Source organism: Dasypus novemcinctus, chromosome 18 (genome assembly GCF_030445035.2).
Source record: "Dasypus novemcinctus isolate mDasNov1 chromosome 18, mDasNov1.1.hap2, whole genome shotgun sequence".
In the NCBI taxonomy this organism is placed as follows: Eukaryota; Metazoa; Chordata; class Mammalia; order Cingulata; family Dasypodidae; genus Dasypus; species Dasypus novemcinctus.
This window is the reverse complement of record NC_080690.1, coordinates 50658962-50678145: the sequence shown is the minus strand read 5'-3', so window position 1 is coordinate 50678145 and position 19184 is coordinate 50658962. Positions and strand designations below refer to the sequence as shown.

General features: G+C 36.4%; 1 protein-coding gene across 11 annotated transcripts in view; it reads right to left on the bottom strand.

Annotated features, from left to right (window-relative positions):
- DPY19L3 (dpy-19 like C-mannosyltransferase 3) overlaps nucleotides 1-19184 on the bottom strand; it is an 89142-nt gene that overhangs the window by 9473 nt on the left and 60485 nt on the right. For 5 of the 11 annotated variants that reach the window (XM_058280105.2, XM_058280100.2, XM_058280107.2 and 2 more), the window contains 4 exons: nucleotides 17424-17546; nucleotides 16940-17051; nucleotides 16366-16422; nucleotides 12050-12132 (listed from right to left, as the gene is read on the bottom strand). In XM_058280105.2, coding sequence (XP_058136088.1) covers nucleotides 12050-12132; nucleotides 16366-16422; nucleotides 16940-17051; nucleotides 17424-17546 — 375 coding nt within the window. Of the gene's footprint in view, nucleotides 1-12049; nucleotides 12133-16365; nucleotides 16423-16476; nucleotides 16498-16939; nucleotides 17052-17423; nucleotides 17547-19184 lie in introns of all 11 variants that reach the window. The other 6 variants (XM_058280102.2, XM_058280109.2, XM_058280106.2 and 3 more) reach the window with 2 other exon arrangements.

The following is a 19184-nucleotide window of genomic DNA, read 5'->3' as shown; positions in this document are numbered from 1 at the left end:
GAAATTTAAAATATTTCTGAGGCATACAAGCATTGCATTTTTTTCTATTATACATTCCTTTTCTTTAGTCATGATTATGGAAAATATACATCTTAAGTGATACACCTAATATTAAATGATGATCTCATTTTCCAGTTAACACCAAGTTATGATTCTCTGCCTCCCTGTAGAATGTGAGGGGCAGTGATGGAGGACCAAAGAAAGACCATGAATACAGCAAAAGCATTTCTCTTTTTTGCCTGCCCCCCCCCCCCCAAAAAAAACCTATACCAAAGGAAAAACAAAACAAAAAACCCCACAACAATCTTAGAAGTCAACATAATTTCCTTCCATTTTTAGAAAACTGGCCAGTTACTTGCAAACTGATGCTATGTTATTTTATGAACACAACAACTCTTCTACGGAGTCTCCCCAAATATCAGCTAGGAATCCTACAAGATACATTAATTCCTCTTGGGTTAAGAAAGGAGTCTATGCCCACTAGAGAGTTTTGAGAAGGTGTTTAATTAAAATCATTGAAAGTCAACATCCAAGACAACCAGCAAGATGGCAGGAGAGCAAGGAGCTCCTAGAGTCAGCCCTGCTACAGGGCCGTTAGTAAATACCCAGACCTATCTGGAGCTACCTGAAGCACCTGTTTGGGGACTCCAGGAGACCAAAAGAGCATCCTGAAACATCCTTGAAGGAATGGAAGGAGGAGACTGCCCATCTGCAGAGAACATTTGTAAGCAGAGAGCTCCACGCCCCGGAGGCCGGTGCCCATCCTCCACTGGAGGCACAAACCGCCTCAGGAGCTATTCCATGGCTGGAATATGAAGCTCCACTTCCCCCAAAACAGGGAAAAGACAGTTGGGCACCAACTTCAGCTACTAATATGTAAACTCAGTGGGCTAAAGCATAATCCTGACAACAACTAAAGTTTGAGTCTGTCCAAGTCAGAAAGAGACTGGGAGCTGCCACCTTAACTCTGTGCCTGGCATGAGGGGAAGTGGGGCAGACTGAAAATCACAGTGCTGGTGGGGACTGGCTTCTTTCCATCCAGATCAGATTGTAGCTCCAGCCTAGCACCCAATCCCACCTCCAGCAGGGAGGAAGCTGGGGGGACCTGCGCCAGCCTCTCCAGGAAATTACTGGCCAAGCCGTGGAGGCCGGTGATTATCCTACTGTGGTAGTGTAAGCTGCCCCAGAGCTGTTCTGTGACTGGAATTGGAAGCTCCATTTCCCAAAAACAGGGGAGGAGGTGGCTGGCTGATTTTGGTTACCAAGTAGTGACTCAGCTGGCTAAGGTATAACCCTAGGAACAGCTGGACAATGAATCTGTCCAAATTGTAAAGAGGTGGGTGGCTGCCATTTTGACTCCGCCCCCAGCCGGAGGGGAAGCCAAGACTGAAAATCACAGTGATGGTAGGGACTGGTTTCTTTCACCCAGATTGGCCTGCAGCCCTAGCCTATGCTTCAGCCCTGCCTCTGGCAGGGAGGAGGCTCGCAGGCTCTGCACCAGCCTATCCAGGTAACTACAGGTACCTTTGGCTGGCACAGACTGAATAATCCAAGTCTACCAGGGTAACTGTGGTCATCTTGGACCTGAACTGCATAGAATGTTGCCCACACCTGCAGCTCCATCCCCACCCCAGGCAGGAGAGAAAGGGGTGTGAAGCTTCATCAGTCTCTCTGGGCAACTACAGTTGAGGCCTGCATGACTTGGATTATTCCACACAGCTGTGACTCTGTCCCTACCCCTGGCAAAGGAGAAAGTTGGGAGAAGCTTCATCAGTCCCTGGAGCAACAAGGGCAGCTTGAGCCTCCACAGCTTATAGCACCAACTACATCCTTGGCGCCTACTGCACAACCAGCAAAGGAGTAAGGGCAGGAAGTTCTTTTCTCTAACAAGAAAAACTGCACCCAGAATACTCTAGTAAGCCAGATGCCAAGACACAAAAAAAAAAAAAAAAAAAAAAAAAAATTATAATCCACATCAAGAAATGGGAAGATATGTCCCAGTTAAAGGAAAAAAATAAGCCTCCAAGATGACATAAAGGATTTGGGACAACTAATCATAGATGTTCAAACAAATCTCCTTAATAAATTCAATGAGATGCCTGAAGAGATTAAGGATATTAAGAAGACACAGGGGGAAGCAGACTTGGCCCAATGGACAGGGTGTCCACCTACCACATGGGAGGTCCACGGTTCAAACCAAGGGCTTCCTTGACCCGTGTGGAGCTAGCCCATGCGCAGTGCTGATGTGCGCAAGGAGTGCCGTGCCACACAGGGGTGTCCCCCACGTAGGGGAGCCCCACACGCAAGGAGTGCGCCCTGTAAGGAGAGCTGCCCAGTGCAAAAGAAAGTGCAGCCTGCCCAAGAATGGCGCCACACATACGGAGAGCTGACAAAACAAGGTGATGCAACAAAAAGAAACACAGATTCCTGGTGCCGCTAATAAGGATAGAAGCAGTCACAGAAGAACACACAGCGAATGGACAGAGAGAGCAGACAACTGGGGGGCAGGGAAGGGGAGAGAAATAAATTAAAAAATGAATAAAAAAAAAAAGACACTGCATGAGCACAAAGAAGAATTTGAAAGTATACATAGAAAAATAACAGATCTTATGGGAATGAAAGGTACAATAAATTAAATTTTTAAAAACCACTGGGATCATTAATATGCTATTGCATATTTGAGGAGGCAAAAGAAAGGACTGGTGAGCTTGAAGAAATGGCTTCTGAAAGGAAACATACAAAAGAACATATGAAGAATGGAAAAAATTGAACAAGATCTCAAGGAACTAAATGACAGCAAGAGACATGCAAACATGTGCCATAGGTGTCCCAGAAGGAGAAGAGATGGGAAAAGGGGCAGAAAGAATATGTGAAGAAATAATGGTAGAAAATTTCCCAACCTATTGAAGGACATAGATATCCATGTCCAAGAAGCACAACATACTCCCATCTGAAAAAATCTGAATAGACCAACTCCAAGACACATACTGATCAGAGTGTCAAATGCCAAAGACAAAGAGAAAATTCTCAGAACAGGAAGAGAGAAGCAATGCATAACATATAAGGGATACCCAATGAGATTAAGTGTTGATTTCTCACCAGAAACCATTGAGGCAAGAAGACAGTGGTCTGATATATTTAAGATACTACAAGAGAAAAACTTCCAGCCAAGAATCTTATATCTGGCAAAACTTTCTTTAAAAAATGAGGGCGAGGTTAGACTAGTCACAGATAAACAGAAACTGACAGGATTTCTAACCAAGAGTCCAGATTTTCAGGAAATCCTAAAGGGTATGCTAGAGCCTTAAAATATAGGAGAGGCCTGGAAGAGATTCTAGAAATAAAGATTATATCAATAAAAGTAACTGAAAGTGTCAAAAGTGTGTGGTGAAAATAAAACATGACAGATAAAACTCAAAGTAAGCACCTGTATTCAGAAAACTGCAACTCAACGTTGAAAGAAATAAAAAAAGGCCTAAATAACTGGAAGAACATTCCATGCTCACAGATTGGAAAACTAAATATCATTAAGATGTCAATTCTACTCAAATTGATGAACATATCCAATGCAATCCTGATAAAAATTCCACCACCAATTAGAAAAAAATGTAAACATGATTACCAAATTTATTTGGAAGAGTAAGGAGTCCTGAATAGCCAGAAATATCTTAAAAAGGAAAAGCAAACTCTTAACTCCAGACTTTAAATCATATTACCTAGCTATAGTGGTAGAAACAGCATGGTACTGGCATAAAGACAAACACATAGAGTAATGGAACCAAATGGATGGTTCAGAAATAGACCTTCACATGTATGGTCAAGTGATTTTTGACTAGCCTGTCAAACCCACACAACTCTAGCAGAAGCCCATTCATAGCCAAAAGAAGGAAAGAGGACCTCTATGTCACACCTTATCCAAAAAGTAACTCAAAACCTAAATATAAAAGAACCATAAAGCTTCTAGAAGAAATTGAAGGAAAATATCTTTAAGATATGTTAGTAGGTGGTGGATTCTTAAAGGAGGTAAGAGGATGACTGAAATGGACTACTGATGTTTAATGTAGAAGTTTTAATTAAGTTTACTGTTCAAGTATGGAAATGTATACAGTGGATGGTAACACATAGTAACAGCTAGTTTATAAGTGGGGATGTGGCTGAAAAGGGTAGTCTAGGGATGTAAATGCCAATTGACAGAATGCTTGAGAATAATCCAGGAAGTAATAGGACAGTAAACCAAGAGGTGGATGAGAATTGCGGTTAATGGTACAGATATAAGAGTGTCCATTATGAACTAGAGCAAATGTACATTGCTAGTGCTGGGTGGTAGGAATGTGGAGAAGCATGGGAAAAAATACAACTGGAGTGACTTATGGACTGTTAGCAGTAATAATATTCTTGCACCTATGCCAAAGATGTACTGTGTTGATAATGGTGCAGTATGGAAAATGTATCAAATGTACACTATGGATGTGGTTAATAATCAGATGATATTATCTGTAACAAATGTTCTACCAGTGTTGTGTTAATAAAGGAGGGGTGTTGTTTGGGAATTCTGCACAAGTGCATGATTGTTTTAGAAGTTTACAACTTCTGTCATAAAAAATGTATTAAAAAAAATACAGGGTGGGTTGGGGGAAAATACACCGAAATGTAAGAAAAGGACTATAATTAGCAAGATTTTGACAATATTATTTCCTAATTTGTAACAAACGTCTCACAACAATGCAAGGTTTTAGTGGAGGGTTGCTCTAGGGGACCCCTGTATGATGTTATGCATGTTTGCTTTGTAAGTTCACAACCTTTACTATACTTATTATGTATGTTCATATATAAATGATATAAATATAATAATAGAGTGGGTTGGGAGAAAATACTTTGGTTAGTAGTAATATTTTGAAAATGCTCCTTAATCATTAGTTAGAAATGTTTAACAACAACACAAGATATTAGTGGAAGGGTAGTTATGAGAGTCCTATATGATGTTATGTTTGTTTTCTAAGTTCGCATGTATTACTATACACCTATTGTTTATGTATGTTTATGAGTGATGTACTTCAATAAATTAAAACACACACAACAATAAAACCTCTAAAGCCAATAAAGAAAGGCCCCTTTTATAGCAGCAGGATTCATCCTTGAACCAGGAAGTCAAGTAAACATTTTGTTTTTGCTAAACTAAAAAAAAAAAGAAAAAGTCAATATCTTTTGCAGAAAAAGCAACAGTAGGATGTTGTCCTTCCTTAATGTTTCCAGAGAGCACGGTAGGAAACTTGCTCTGTTGGTGAAGTTTCTAAGAGAAGCCCTATTATATTCACTTATCTCCTAAGTATGTTCTATTTATTACAACTTAATATGCTACTACTACAGCATGAATGCCACCCCAAAAGGGCTTATGCTATAAGCAAGAAGTGACAGTTCAAGTTGTGATATTTATAATTTACTTTTTTTTTTTTCCCAGGAGGTACCAGGGATTGAACCTTGGACCTTAAACATGGGAAGCAGGTACCCAACCACCTGAGGTACATCCACTCCCCTATAATTTACTTTTGAAAATGTCTTAATTTTCTAACAGTAACATACCCTTTTACTTGCATTACAGTAAAGCTTTAAGTGAAAAAAAAAAAAAAAAGTGGATAGAATTACAATGAGATGACACACAATAATCTATATCCTCCCTTAACCATGCCAGAACCCAGAAAGTGGGTTATAGTTGAAAGTTCTATGTGAACTTGCCTGTACTTGATAGGTCATCGTTGTTCTAACAACCAGACCCAGGAACACAAGAACAAATGACTGGGCTCTCCCCCTCTGTACTAGCAATTTATATGGAATCCTTGACATCTGTCCATCATGGCCAGAGGGACATAAGGGTTCAAATGAGACAAATGAAAGTTCTCAGAAAGGTTTTATGGAAATTCAGTTTAATTCAATTAGGACTTATTCAACACTTATTCTGTGCCATGTATACTGTACTACCATCATTTGTGGTAGACCAAAATTGCTGAAGAGCATAAATATGGATATGAATGAATAAAAGAAAATGCCATCATTTTTCCAAGCCAGACTTCTCTCCTTCTGTATACGTATACTCTCAACTGGCATAAAACATTCCACTGCAAGAAATGATATAATAGTATCACATATGAATGCCAAGAAGTTGCTGTCTGGGTCCTCTAAATGAGACAGATTTAGAATGCATGAAAAAAATTAGTCTGCTGTCCATATCTGGCAGAGCATGAAGCACAGGCAAGAGCTATCAGGAGGTGCATTAACCTGATTTGTACAGCCTTACTGCCTAAATAGTATCAAATTGGTCTTTCTACACAAATGACAGACCCGCCAGCTGAACTTGTAACACCCATTAAAGCTGCAAGATTGTCTTACCATTGGCATTTTGAATATATAATAGGAATTAGCACCAAGCAGATGGACAGAGCTGTTTATGGTATACGTTTTATAATTATGATTCCTGCTAGCATGTGATGTTTTCTTAGGAGTAAAAGTATATTTGACAGCGATGGATGACTGACCTTGTTATCTATTCATGGCTACGGACCAAGATTTCAGTCTGCTTCCTGGATTTTAGCCATAATGCTTCCATGAATTACATAGTTCAAATTACATAGTGGAAATGTCAAAAGCCCTGACCCGCTTGTTGGTAGTTACAAAGTCTTAATTAAAAAATTATTACTGAGGGCCTACTATGTGCTGGGCTGGCAAACATAGTATGATGGCCTGCCCCCAAGCAGTGTACAAGCTAACAGACCCAGACTCAGCTCCCAATACAGGAAGACACTTCAAAATAAATTGGTAATTAGTCAATCAAGTGCTTATTAATGCTTACATAAGAAACATCAAACATGCCTCTCTCCTCAGCTTGCTCTGAGAGCAGTGGAGTGGTACACCCTCCCCTCACCCATCCACGGCTGGTGCAGCCCCCGAGGCAGTGGCAAAGCCATCACTGGGCAGAGGAATGTGACATGTCTGTCACCTGGGTGCTTGGAGGAGTTGAGGGAAAAATGGAAAAAAGTCACTAAATTGTAACATGTCTTAATGTTTGGCCTTGTTAGCAAAGAGTAAGAAAGGTTAAATGAAATGAAATGTAATCTGTTCAAACTGTTAGTATAACAATACTTTGGACTATTAACATACTCTTTTACTAAGTGCCTAGGTAGGTTTTATTTAAGTAGAAAAGACAAGCACCCTTATGCCTATAAAATGAATTAGAAACAATACTAGTTTTAAAAGTACTCACATCCAAGGACAGTAGAGGTGATGTTTATTCACTTTATTCTATTTTGTTTGGCTTTATGTGCTAGCCCCATGGCAAAACTGGGATATTTCATCTTCACTTTAAATATTTACATTTACCCTTAAAGTAATGCAACAAGTAAAAGCAACAAGCAAAACGGAACAAAATGAGAAAAGCAGCACACATTTTCTAAACTTTAAAAAACTATATTCATATTCTTCTATATTTTCTGTGATGAATTTTGCAGACAAAGGGAGAAGGGAATTTTTGTCCTTAAGATATGCAGTATGACAGATAAAACACTGAGTACTCATCCTTCACAGATACTTGTGCCTCTACAGTCCCTGGTCTCTAAAACAGCTAATATATTTTAACCAATGAATGACACTTCCCTATTATAGAAAAGCAAAGCAATTTTTACAAATGTTTGAACAATTGATGTACAAAATGAAATAACAATTTGTTCTTATAGGTCTCTGCCAAGCTCCATAGTAGGCTGTCCAACCTGAAAACAATTCATTCAGTAAGAAAGGTCACTAACAGGGACTCATAGGTCAAATGGATTTACATTATATAATTTAAGATTAAAAAAAAAAATTAATTTCTCTCCCCTTTCCCTGTCCCCCCCCAGTTGTCTGCTCTCTGTGTTCATTCGCTGTGTGTTCTGTGCCCGCTTTTATTCTTGTCAGTGCCACTGGGAATCTATGTCTCTTGTTGCGTCAGCCTGCTGCATCAGCGCTCCGAGTGTGCAGTGCCACCCTGGGCAGCTCTCCTTACGGAGCACACCCCTGCGTGGCAGGGCACTCCTTGCACGTATCAGCACTGCGCGTGGGCCAGTTCCACACAGGTCAGGAGGCCCTGGGTGTGAACACTGGACCTCCCATGTGGTAGGTGGACGCCCTATCCATTGGGCCAAACCCACTTCCCTACATTATATAATTTATATGTCATTCCAGGAAGACCTGATAACATTTTGACCAAGTAATCTCACTTATTTTTGAAGTACTAAATTCCCACAAGTTAATTACTATTGAACTAATGGGTAAACTGAGATGGTAATATTATGTGTGAACATTTGCTTTATCTACACTTGAAAAAGCTAAAGAATTATGCAAATACTACAAAATGATTCAATAAATATAAGAGGTTTACAAGCATTTAAGGTCTGAACTTCCACTGTATTTAAATTATGCAGTAATTCACTTTGATTAAATGTGAAGGAAATTTAGTGCATTTTTTCAATTGCAACAAGTCAATACAGCACATGCAGGCTTCATTACTGGAAAGAGACTATTTCTAGTGAAATTCCCCTATAGTCAAGTAGTTAATATGTCACACCTCAAAATATTCAAATCTACAGATCTGTTTATCTTAACTGCACAATGTCAAATAAAATTTTCTAGAAACATAAAGGAAACACTCAAGGACACAAAGGAACAAAGTACAAAGACTGGCAGCTGTGGCATTTGGCCTTGTTGAAATAAATGTATTTCTATTCACACATGAAGCCTATAAAAGTACCGGCCTAGTTTTTGTGTAAACAGTAGAAAGCAAAACAAAAACAAAAACCACCCAGGTTTTTAATCTTTGTATCCAGGAAACATTCTGGCCTCAGTAGGACAGGAAAGGAAGGCAACTAGGTAAACAGTAGGCTGGGTGGGGAAGGCAACTGGGGCTATCACCCTTGGAAACCTGATTTCAACACAATGTTCTTGCAGAATTCCTGTGAAATTTAATCCCTAAGTATTCTTGGTCTTAAATCCCCACTCATCTGAGGAACTAAAGATAGGAAAACATAAAACATTTTCTATCATTAAAATTTAGAATTTTTAAAAAATTCCACTGTAACTGTTAAACTTCTACAAAATTTTAAATTCTGACAGTAAAAATATGGCAGATAAATGAAGACGATACTACTAAGAAGAGTTTCAACATTTACTCTGATGAAAAGGGAGTTATAATGGATTGCTATACAATGTTTAAAGCAGTATTTGATATATACATAGTTGATGCTCAAGAAATATCTATTAAATTGTATTAATAAGTATACAACTTCAGCCAAGAAATAGCTTTATATATTAAGGCTTTAAATATTTTCACAAACATCAAACCCCTTTGGTAAGACCCCTCTCATATCATTAAGTCTTATCTTAAAATTTTGCCCTTTGTCTCCTCTTAAAGCTATCCACTTAGCCTGTAAAAGGGCATTATTCCCTTAAAAAGAACAGAGAAGAACTTCCACTAAGCGACAGAATCTAGATCTAAACTTACCCTCGAAGTACAGAAGTCCTTAGCAACATCAGTGGAAAGACCCAATCTGCAAATGGAAACTCAGTGTCCCTTGAATCACAACAGACTTACCTAATGCCAGGTGTGGTCTACCCCAGAATCAAGACCGGGAGATGATGGATAAGCCTCTTACATTTTATGTAAGTCACCCAGTGCTCAAAAGGAGGACCACTTGAGGTGTCCCTCGAGTTTCTGTAGGCCACTATTTCCCTAGTCCCAACACAACCTGGAGGGCAGGCATCCTTCACTGGAAGCTGAGGTGCCCTGCCTCTGTCCCAGATGCCCTGACTGCATAGACAAAGGACAGGCGACCACATGCTTCTACTCTGATTGAGACTAGACTGGATGGAAAGAGCTAAGGCATCCCTTGCTGAAACAGCCAGTCCCTTGCAGTTGTCTGGCGGCTGCTTTCAGATACATTCCATGTATTCTAGGCCACAGCTTTGTCCTCCAGCACATCTCATACCTACTAACATAATGGACATTGTGTGACTACTCAATGTAGAATGGTGATAGTTGAAGGTCATATTTTATGTTCCAAAAACAGAAAAATCAGAGTAGGCTGAAAGAATATTAAGTACATTCACTTGTGTTTGGAATTTAAGACTACAGACCAAAGCTGATTTAAATGTTGATTTAAACAAACATATTTTGTGTCTAAATAGACCCTGTTTTGGCATACATTCATCATCACTTAAGCTTAATTCACAAACATGCCTAGCAGCTATTTTTGCAAAAATGGTAATTTAGATTTGAAGAATTTAAAGGGAAAACAGGCAAGAGAAGATCACAATGGAGCCATTACAAAACAAACAAAGTACAAATCCTTCAATTGCAGAGAATTAAAAAAAAAAAAATCAAAGGAATATTTCTACAAAGGCACTACTCAGGGAGAAGCGTGGTTTAGTAGGGAATGAAGGAACAAAGACCATATCCCAGCCAGAAGAAGAAAGTCATACCAACATACAATCTTCCTTACACCTAGAATAATCTCTCATCTACTAGTTTTCAGAGCCAGAAATGTTACTTTCGTTTTAGTAATATTCTGTAAGAAAAAGCATGAAAATAAAAGACATTGCAAATAGTACATCCAGTCTGAGACAGCCCAAGACAACTTGGGGCTTTACTAGAATAAATGTTTAATGACTGCATAATTAAAACCTCAAAGGCTGGGGAGTGGAGGTGGGGATGTTTATGATGCTAATCCAGGTAGATGTGGAAGAGCTGCCATCTTCATGAGGCAACCAGCAAGTGGTGCCCCATGGCGCTGATTTCAACAGTGCAATTTTAAGAATAGGAAGTCACAGCCTCACCTTCAGATGCGTGTCATAAATTGCCAGTTGAATACAGTTAATGCAAGACTAATTAGCTTTCCTTTATCTGAATAATCCTCTTTTCTTCTACCCAATAAATACTGAAGGAATTATTTACTCTATAATTGTCTGCCATGATTTAAAATTAAATAAATAAAGACAAAACACTGCTTAGCAGTTTTAGCACTGGAAATACATGAAAAATTATACTCATTGCATCTAGTCAAACCCAGTCCAACATTGGGACCAAAGGCACATATATATTTTAGACATAAATCTCTATAAAATCCATGTATTGCACTCAAGAGACCTAAGCTATCAAACATTTACCATCGCTTAATACACAAGCGGTACTAAACTGTACTGGTTAGCAAACATTAGTCATGAGCAAGTGCCAATATGGCTACTAAAATTCTAAGTGATGGAGACGATGCAGCCAATGCTTTCAGAACATGTCACAAAAGATTTGCAACATCTATTTATGTGTGAATAATTACACTGCTGCTTTTTGCTTATAAAGTAGGGAAATACAGTTGGACAGGGTGCACTAATGCTGCTCTGAGGCAAAGAGTTTTGTTTTTTTGTTTTGTGGGTAGGAGGGTCGTTTCATTAACAAAGCTTGGAGGAGGCAAAGTAGTCAAAGTAAGAACCAATATACTGGCAAAGCACTGCAAAGTTCAAGAGAGGAAAAGCTCTAGCTTTCCTATTTTCAATTTTCTTTAGCTTAGGCTTAGACATTATGATTAAAAGTGAAATCTGAACTATTATGACTCTAATTAACTGTAGTTTACAATTTTTAAATGATTAACAAAGAAAGAATACTTCCAGGTGTCAACAGTAATGGAAAACCTGAATGGTATTAAAATGAAAGAAAATAAAGATAAAATTGACAGAAAGTATAAAACATTAAGTTTTAACACATGACGATGAATAAAATTTAATTTCCACTTATGTTAGTGGCTTGATATTTATTCCCTGATCCTGTTTTCTTCTTCAGATGGTTATCCTCCTTTCTTCATGGGAATATGGCTGGAGAGAATAATTTTGAATGAAAAGAAATTTCCAAATTTAGAATAAAAAAAAAGTAAATGAATATTTCTTCACAATTAAATTCATAAGAAAAAAAAGAAAATGAGGTCTGTTGTGACTCTTAAAAAGAACTTAAAATTTTAAAAGTTTAAAAAAATCTTCTTACTTAATCCAGTTCATCAGCTCCACTGTATCTGGATCATAGAATTCTCTCAACTCGGAGAGTTCATCCATCATTCCTGGCCAGAACTGAAATTAAAAACAAAACAAAACAAAAACAAAATCCACCCCCGTGCTCACAACTATACTCAAGTTAAATGAAAAAAGAGAAGCTACATATAATTTATAAACTGAGTAAACATGGCAACTGGAATATAGAAGTATTTTACTGTTATGAAAACCCTCCTAGTACAACAAGTAAGCTTAAGTCTGGAAAAGTTGACAAAATTATTTTGAGCAGGAGCTAGTAGGACTAGAAGTGTTGTCAACTTTAAACAATGAGCTTTTATTTTATAATTGTAGTGTCAATATCTAGGAAAACATTGATTTTGATGACAGGAATACCAATCACAAGAAAGTTGACAGTATATTAGGAAAATGTGACTAATTAACATCCTGTTGCTTGTGTGTAGTCTACTCTGAATATACCCTCAGAGTGAAATGGCATTACCATTTCTACAGAGAATTTGTGGGAGGTAATGCCATTTTATAGTTACAAAAGTGCTTTCAGATGTAGAACCTTACTTTATCCAGTGAGGCAGATGATGCCACAAGTATCATCACTGCTATTTTTCATTTTATAAGTAAGGAAATGCAGCTCAGAAAAGGAATCTGACTTGCCCAGGTCATAGAGTGGCAGAAGCCATGACTTGGAATCTGACTCGAATTTCAGCCCCCCTTCACTCTGTAATATGGTGATTTTGTTTTTGAACTAGAAATCTGGACAACTCTGGATATATTTTAATATAGTTTCAGGTACACTGGCAAAGAATATTTGAAAGCAGGAGTCTCTAAGAAAGCCTGGTAGATTTGAACATTCTATCTGTACCACTGGTGCCTCCTGACCCACATAATTTACTTAAGGTTATGCAGATATAATGTAAAATTACACTATGAATTCACCACCTAATATACCTTGTCTGTTTAATTTAACAATTAATTCAATCTTATTTGTTTTATAAGATTGATGGTTGACTTAAAAGACTTGATCATCTATATCCTCAGGTTAAGTGTGGAATCCATTTCTTATGTCGTAATGCATACATATATTGACAATGTATGTATGTTTCAGTGATGTTCCAAATATAATACTTTTATTTCAGTAACACTAACTAGAACCAAAGTAGCACCTGCCTGGTCTATGGCTATGCTTCAGCCCTATCACTTTCTTATCCTGTCATCATATTGTTGGTCATTTTTACTATGCGTTCACATTTTGTCTCCTGGGTATGTGAATCAAGAATAATCCTGGAGATGTGAAATCAGATGTCAGCACTTATAGTTCCAGTTTTTGAAGAGATGTAGTAAAAACTACTGATTAAATGATAACTTTGTAGTATTTCAACTATCTTACCTATTAATTTTGATCAACAGAGTACCTAGAGTACCAACTTAATGATAAGCTCTAATTTCTTCAGGTATAAAACATATATTGAAATCTGTGAACTCAAGGGATACTGGATATTTTTTGAAAGCTGCTGGTATTAATTCTGAAAATAACAAAATCTAGCCACAAAACCTTGCAGCAAACTCCTTAAACAATGTGAAAGTCAGCGCCAAATTAACTAAATACTGTTTCTAAACAATCAACAGTAGCTATATGGGATTTCAGCAACCCAGATAGTTATTTAAAACTAGAGTAATAATTTTATTTAACTCTTGGTTTCAGAATAGAGATTAGTACATGCTTTCCCCTTTGAAATAAGATTATCCAAAAGATAGTTATTTAAAACTAGAGTAATAATTTTATTTAACTCTTGGTTTCAGAATAGAGATTAGTACATGCTTTCCCCTTTGAAATAAGATTATCCAAAAGAAGAGACGCAGCAAAATTGGTAATGTGAACAACCAACTCTGAAAACCCTATTACGAATGTTATATAAAACTCAAATCAGGGTTTAAAAGACATTAACTCACATTACTCACAGAAAAATATGTTCAACAGTTGAAAAACACATTCAGTTTCAAGATAACTCATATATATTTTCCTTGTGATTTTTTATTTTACAAATTTTGAGAACATGAATATCTTAAGTATTTTATACAGTGAAAGATGGATGCCTTAAGATTTCTTCGTAAGTCCTATACTCAAAGAGACTAGGCCAACAGTCTTCTGCAGGATTCTTTAGAATACTAACTCCCTAACTCAGGGAAAATCTACAAAGATTTCCTGAAAATGATGGCATTTTCAAAGCAATCAGTTGGTTCTTCTTCAGCAGTGGTTCTCAAGGGCGGTGGAGGTGGGACTTTGCCCCCAGGGGACACTTAGCAAGGTATGGAGATGTTTTTGGTTGTCACAACTGCAGGAAAGGGGATGCTATTAACATTTAGTGGGAAGAGCCTAAGGACGCTGCTAAAATTCTATTCTGCACAGGACAATCCCTTGCAAGAAAGAATTATCCAGCCAAAATGCCACATGCCATGGGTTGATAAACCCTGTTCCATAGCAGGGGGGGTTCTCAAACTTGGTAGTGCAACAGCATCACCTGAAGCGCTGGTTAAAGCAGATTTTCAGGACCCCATTCCCAGAGTTTCTAAGTCAGTAGGTCTGGGGTGGGCCACAAGAATCTGAATTTCTAACCAGTTCCCAAGTAAAACTGATGCTGCTGGTTTGGAAATTCCACTTTGAGAACTACTGCATTGTAGGTTTATAGAAGTTTATTACTTCTATAATGCCCTTCCTCAATTTTATCAAGAAAAAGAGATCTAAGTCCTCAAAAAGCTTTAAAAAAATCAATACATTTCAAATAAATAGAATTCAGCCAACACAAACAGTGGAAAAGATTGTTCTAGTTTGCAAACATCTTTAGTGGTAAGACAAAAATGATGATGAGCTCTATCTTTTTTTAAGTGGGGCTTTTACCCCTCAGGATCAATGTATAAAGGTGAATTTACCTTTAATTACCTTAATTTATTATTAAACATACACTGTCTGATCCTTGGGGTTGCTACTTTCCAGATAGTGTTAAGAAGTTCAGTTTATTTATATTAGAGCAATCAAATTTCCAGAGGAGGCAAGGGCTAAATATTTCTGTGTTTTCCAACATCTAGGATTTAGCACAGGGCTTTGCCCATAATAGTATATGTTTTGAAAGATAGGAACACAGAACATAATATTTTGACAAATTTATACTAGAATTATCCAACACAGTGATTATCAAACTTTTTTTGGCCTAAACTCTTTGGTTCAAATAAACTCTTTCATGAAAATATCATGTAAAACCAAAGCTGAGCTGCTTGTGGTTGATCCCTTGTTTGGGTGATTTCCCTCACCTCCCCATAGTCCCCACTTTAACTGCCTTCCCAAATCAGGGGCTCTGATTCAAACACAGTAAAGTCTGAAATCTACTCTTCTAACTAAAAAGAAAAAAAATTTGAAGGAAAAATCTAAACTTAAAAAATATTTAAAATTTCTCTTTTGGTAACAGGTGGATGAAGATAATGGCAGCACAACATTGTAAATGTAATTAACACTGTAGAACTGTATATTTGAAAACGGTTAGAATGAGAAAAGTTAAGTTGTAAGAAAAACTTCAATTATGAAAGAATTTTTAAAAAGAGAGGGCAAGAGCTCAACTGGATAAAACAAATTCTCTGTGCTACTTGCCCAAGTGAAAATTCAAGCCTCTAAATCTCAACAGTGTGAAAAGACTCACAAAGTAGTCAGCCTGATCATTTTATCTTACAGGGTGTTCTCAGATTAGAAGCAGTTAATGCTGTTTCAGAAATCAGTAGATGAGAATAGGAAGAATTTAATCATTTCCTACTGAAACTGAAGAACAGATAAAAAGGCTAATCTTAAACTGTATTTAATTATATATGCCCAGCCCTATCACAAAGGTAATTTCAGCATCTAATAAAACATGTACTTCAAAGTGAGACACATTTAAGTCTCTTACTCTATATAAATCATGTAACAGGGGAGAATATTTTTTCTACTTTATTCATCTCAAAACAGGTCTGAAAACATCCTGATTTTTAGAATTTGCAACAGATGAATACTAGAATTAAATCCAAAATTAATGAAAATTAATTAAAATTAAATTTAATTAAAATTAGATTTGTTACAGCTTTTCATTTGTTAAAAACTTAGGGAAAACAGATCAGTTTTCCTATCAATGCCAATTGTCACAAGCATCTAAGGAGGTACTTATAACCTCCACAAACTATTCTAATTTGTCAAATAATACACAAAGTACATTGAGTCAAAGCAATTATTCTGTTAAATGAATTAATGATAAGAATGAGGAAAATCAGTCTTACCTTATAGGAAAGATACAGCAGTACTAATATCGGTACTGAATATCGCATTATACATATCTACATAAGAAAGAAACTACTTAGATTACAATTATTTTAAATGTTTTGACTTACTGTTCTGCTTTGTAAACATGCCTTAAAAAAAAAAAAAAGAAATATAATTTAATGGAGCACAAGTCCAATATGGACAACAACTCAGTCAAAGCTAGGGTTCCAGTCATTTATCAGATATTTGTAGCTTCCACCACATTGCCACCTAGTGAATTTATAGGGCAGAACAACTCAAAACTGCATTTGTAGGCTAGTCATCATTATCATTCATTTATTAATAATTATTTTTTAGGAAAATACATTAGAATAATAAGTGATAACTGGATAATGGAATCACTGACTTCTTTTTTGTGCTTTTTAGTATTTACAAATTCTGTTTAATGAACATATCTACTTATGGTTGAGGGAAAAAGAAATGATACACTTAAAAAATGCTTATAAAATTGTAATATATTAATTAATTTTATCGTCAAATTTTAGTCTCCATTTCACCAGACTAATTTAAGGGATAAGGGGTAGCACTGACCCTTTTTGGGTTGTAAAGATGGACTAACTTCAGAAGTAATTCCCATATTTTAGGGCTGCATAAACCAAATGATGCAAACACACACATGTGCGATGTCCAGAGATACTTCATTCTGTAACAGCAGAAACAGGCAAAGGTCAAATAAGTACTTGCTGTATTTAAACCTGGAGTCTATGGCAGGTGAAGAGATCGCTTCACAGTCTGTCACAGTAAAATCTTACTGAAACCATGCAAAAACCATCTTCCAAAGAGTTATTAATTTCATAGCCTTCTGTGAACTATCCCATAAGTAAAGTATAGGAATGTTTGTAATTTGGAAAAAACTGGTTATAAATAATATTTTATACTGGAAGAGGACATTAGTGAACAAGGGCACTTTTATACAAACCATAATTGTTACTGAAGATGATTTTAACTTTCCAAATTGTATTGCTAAATTATGTCAAAGAGTGGTTGAATAAAGAAATCAAACAGGCAAAAATACCTCATTGTACTCAAAGCCAAGAATCCAAACAGAATGGTATGTATTAAGTTGTAGGCAGTTTCAGGTTTCAGTTCAATTGTGCATTTTTCCATTTTACTCATGGATTGCTGATTTGTAGAATCACTGAATAAAATAGTAAACATAAAAAATGAAGCTAGATTCATAACTTTAATTTAGTTAAATGTTTTTTTTAAAGAAAATAAACTTATGCCTTCAAACACTTATAAATCTGTTTAAATTTATTTAAAAATATAAAAGAGCATTTCCCTAAGATGAAATTAATTAACATAAATAATTCTGAATTTGTTTATAATGCTAAAAATGTCAATACTTTTAAAGTATTAGAATAACAAGTATTAGAATAACAACAATTTCACAGATATCATATCAGTAAAAATTTAAAGTGCTTCAATTCTTTAAATAAAAAAAAGGAAAAACAAAAAAATCCTTTTAGAATCACTGACACTGGAAGAGACCTTTAAGAGATGTTTTACAAATTATTACTGGTATTTTGCAAATTTTCACAAATAAGCAAAAATAAACATGTAACCATGAACTTCAAATTCAGCTCCTTTATTAATCAATGACCACTTTTTAAGCCTATACTTTGTTATGTATAATAGATGTCTTTTATTAAATGTAGCTACATTAAAATAATCATACGCATTAAAATTAACAGTAGTTACTTAACATCACTAACACCCAGTTAGTGTTTTATTTTCCTTGGTTACTGCAATTGTTTTTTTCAGTTTTGTTTGAACCAGGATCCAAATGCTGTACACTGCATTTCATTGATATATCTCTTTAAGTATCTTTTATTCCGTAACAATATCCCCTTCCTTTGTCTGCCCCCAAGACCACTTATTTGCTAAAGAAAACATTTGTCCTGTAACTCTTCCCACCATGTAGATTTGGCTGATTATCAACCTGTGGTAATGTTTACCATATTTCTCCATTCCCATGCTTCTTGTGAGTTTGTAATTAGATTTACAGGTTTATTAGAGTTCTTTTTTTTACCCCCCAACAACAGTTCATGGAGGTATGATGTACTTTGTACTTGATGTTGCCTCACATTGGGAAGCACATACTTTCTGGTTATCTCCATTTTGGTGATATTAAGACTGATGAGTAGATCCAGATGTTACAGAATTTGTTGTCAAGGGGAAAAGACAACAGCAGTTAAGGACCTTCAATGTAAGATAAAAGTAAGACTCTCATAAAGGCCCACTGATTGAATAGGCTTTGATAGTTATGATGCTTCTCTATGTAACCAGAGAAGTTTTATTTCCTAGAAATCCTCTTCTCACATTCTTAGATTCATAAGAAAATTAAAATGATACTCTAAGGCAGTTTTCACCATTGGTGGTAATTTTTTACTTAACTCTTATATATCATAACCCAAACTCTGGTTTCTATATTAAAAGACTGCTGAGTGCTCCAGACAAGTGGAGAATATATGCTCTCATACCAGGGAAATCTGGTAACCCTCCCCACCCCTCCAATCCAAGGTGAAAGGCTCTTATTAATCCCACGAGTATAGAACACTGTGCACTTTCAGCTGCATCCTTCATGCAATGCAGGTTGTTGTATAAAATCCAACAGTATCATTTTTCCTCACACTAAAAAGGTAGAAATACTTTAAATACTTGGCATTGATAAAAATTCTTCAAATTACCTAAAAGTTAACTCATCTTAAGACACTATAATTCTTAAATTACTTTTTTTCTCTAATAAAGTCCTAATATCCCTACCTGGTGGATG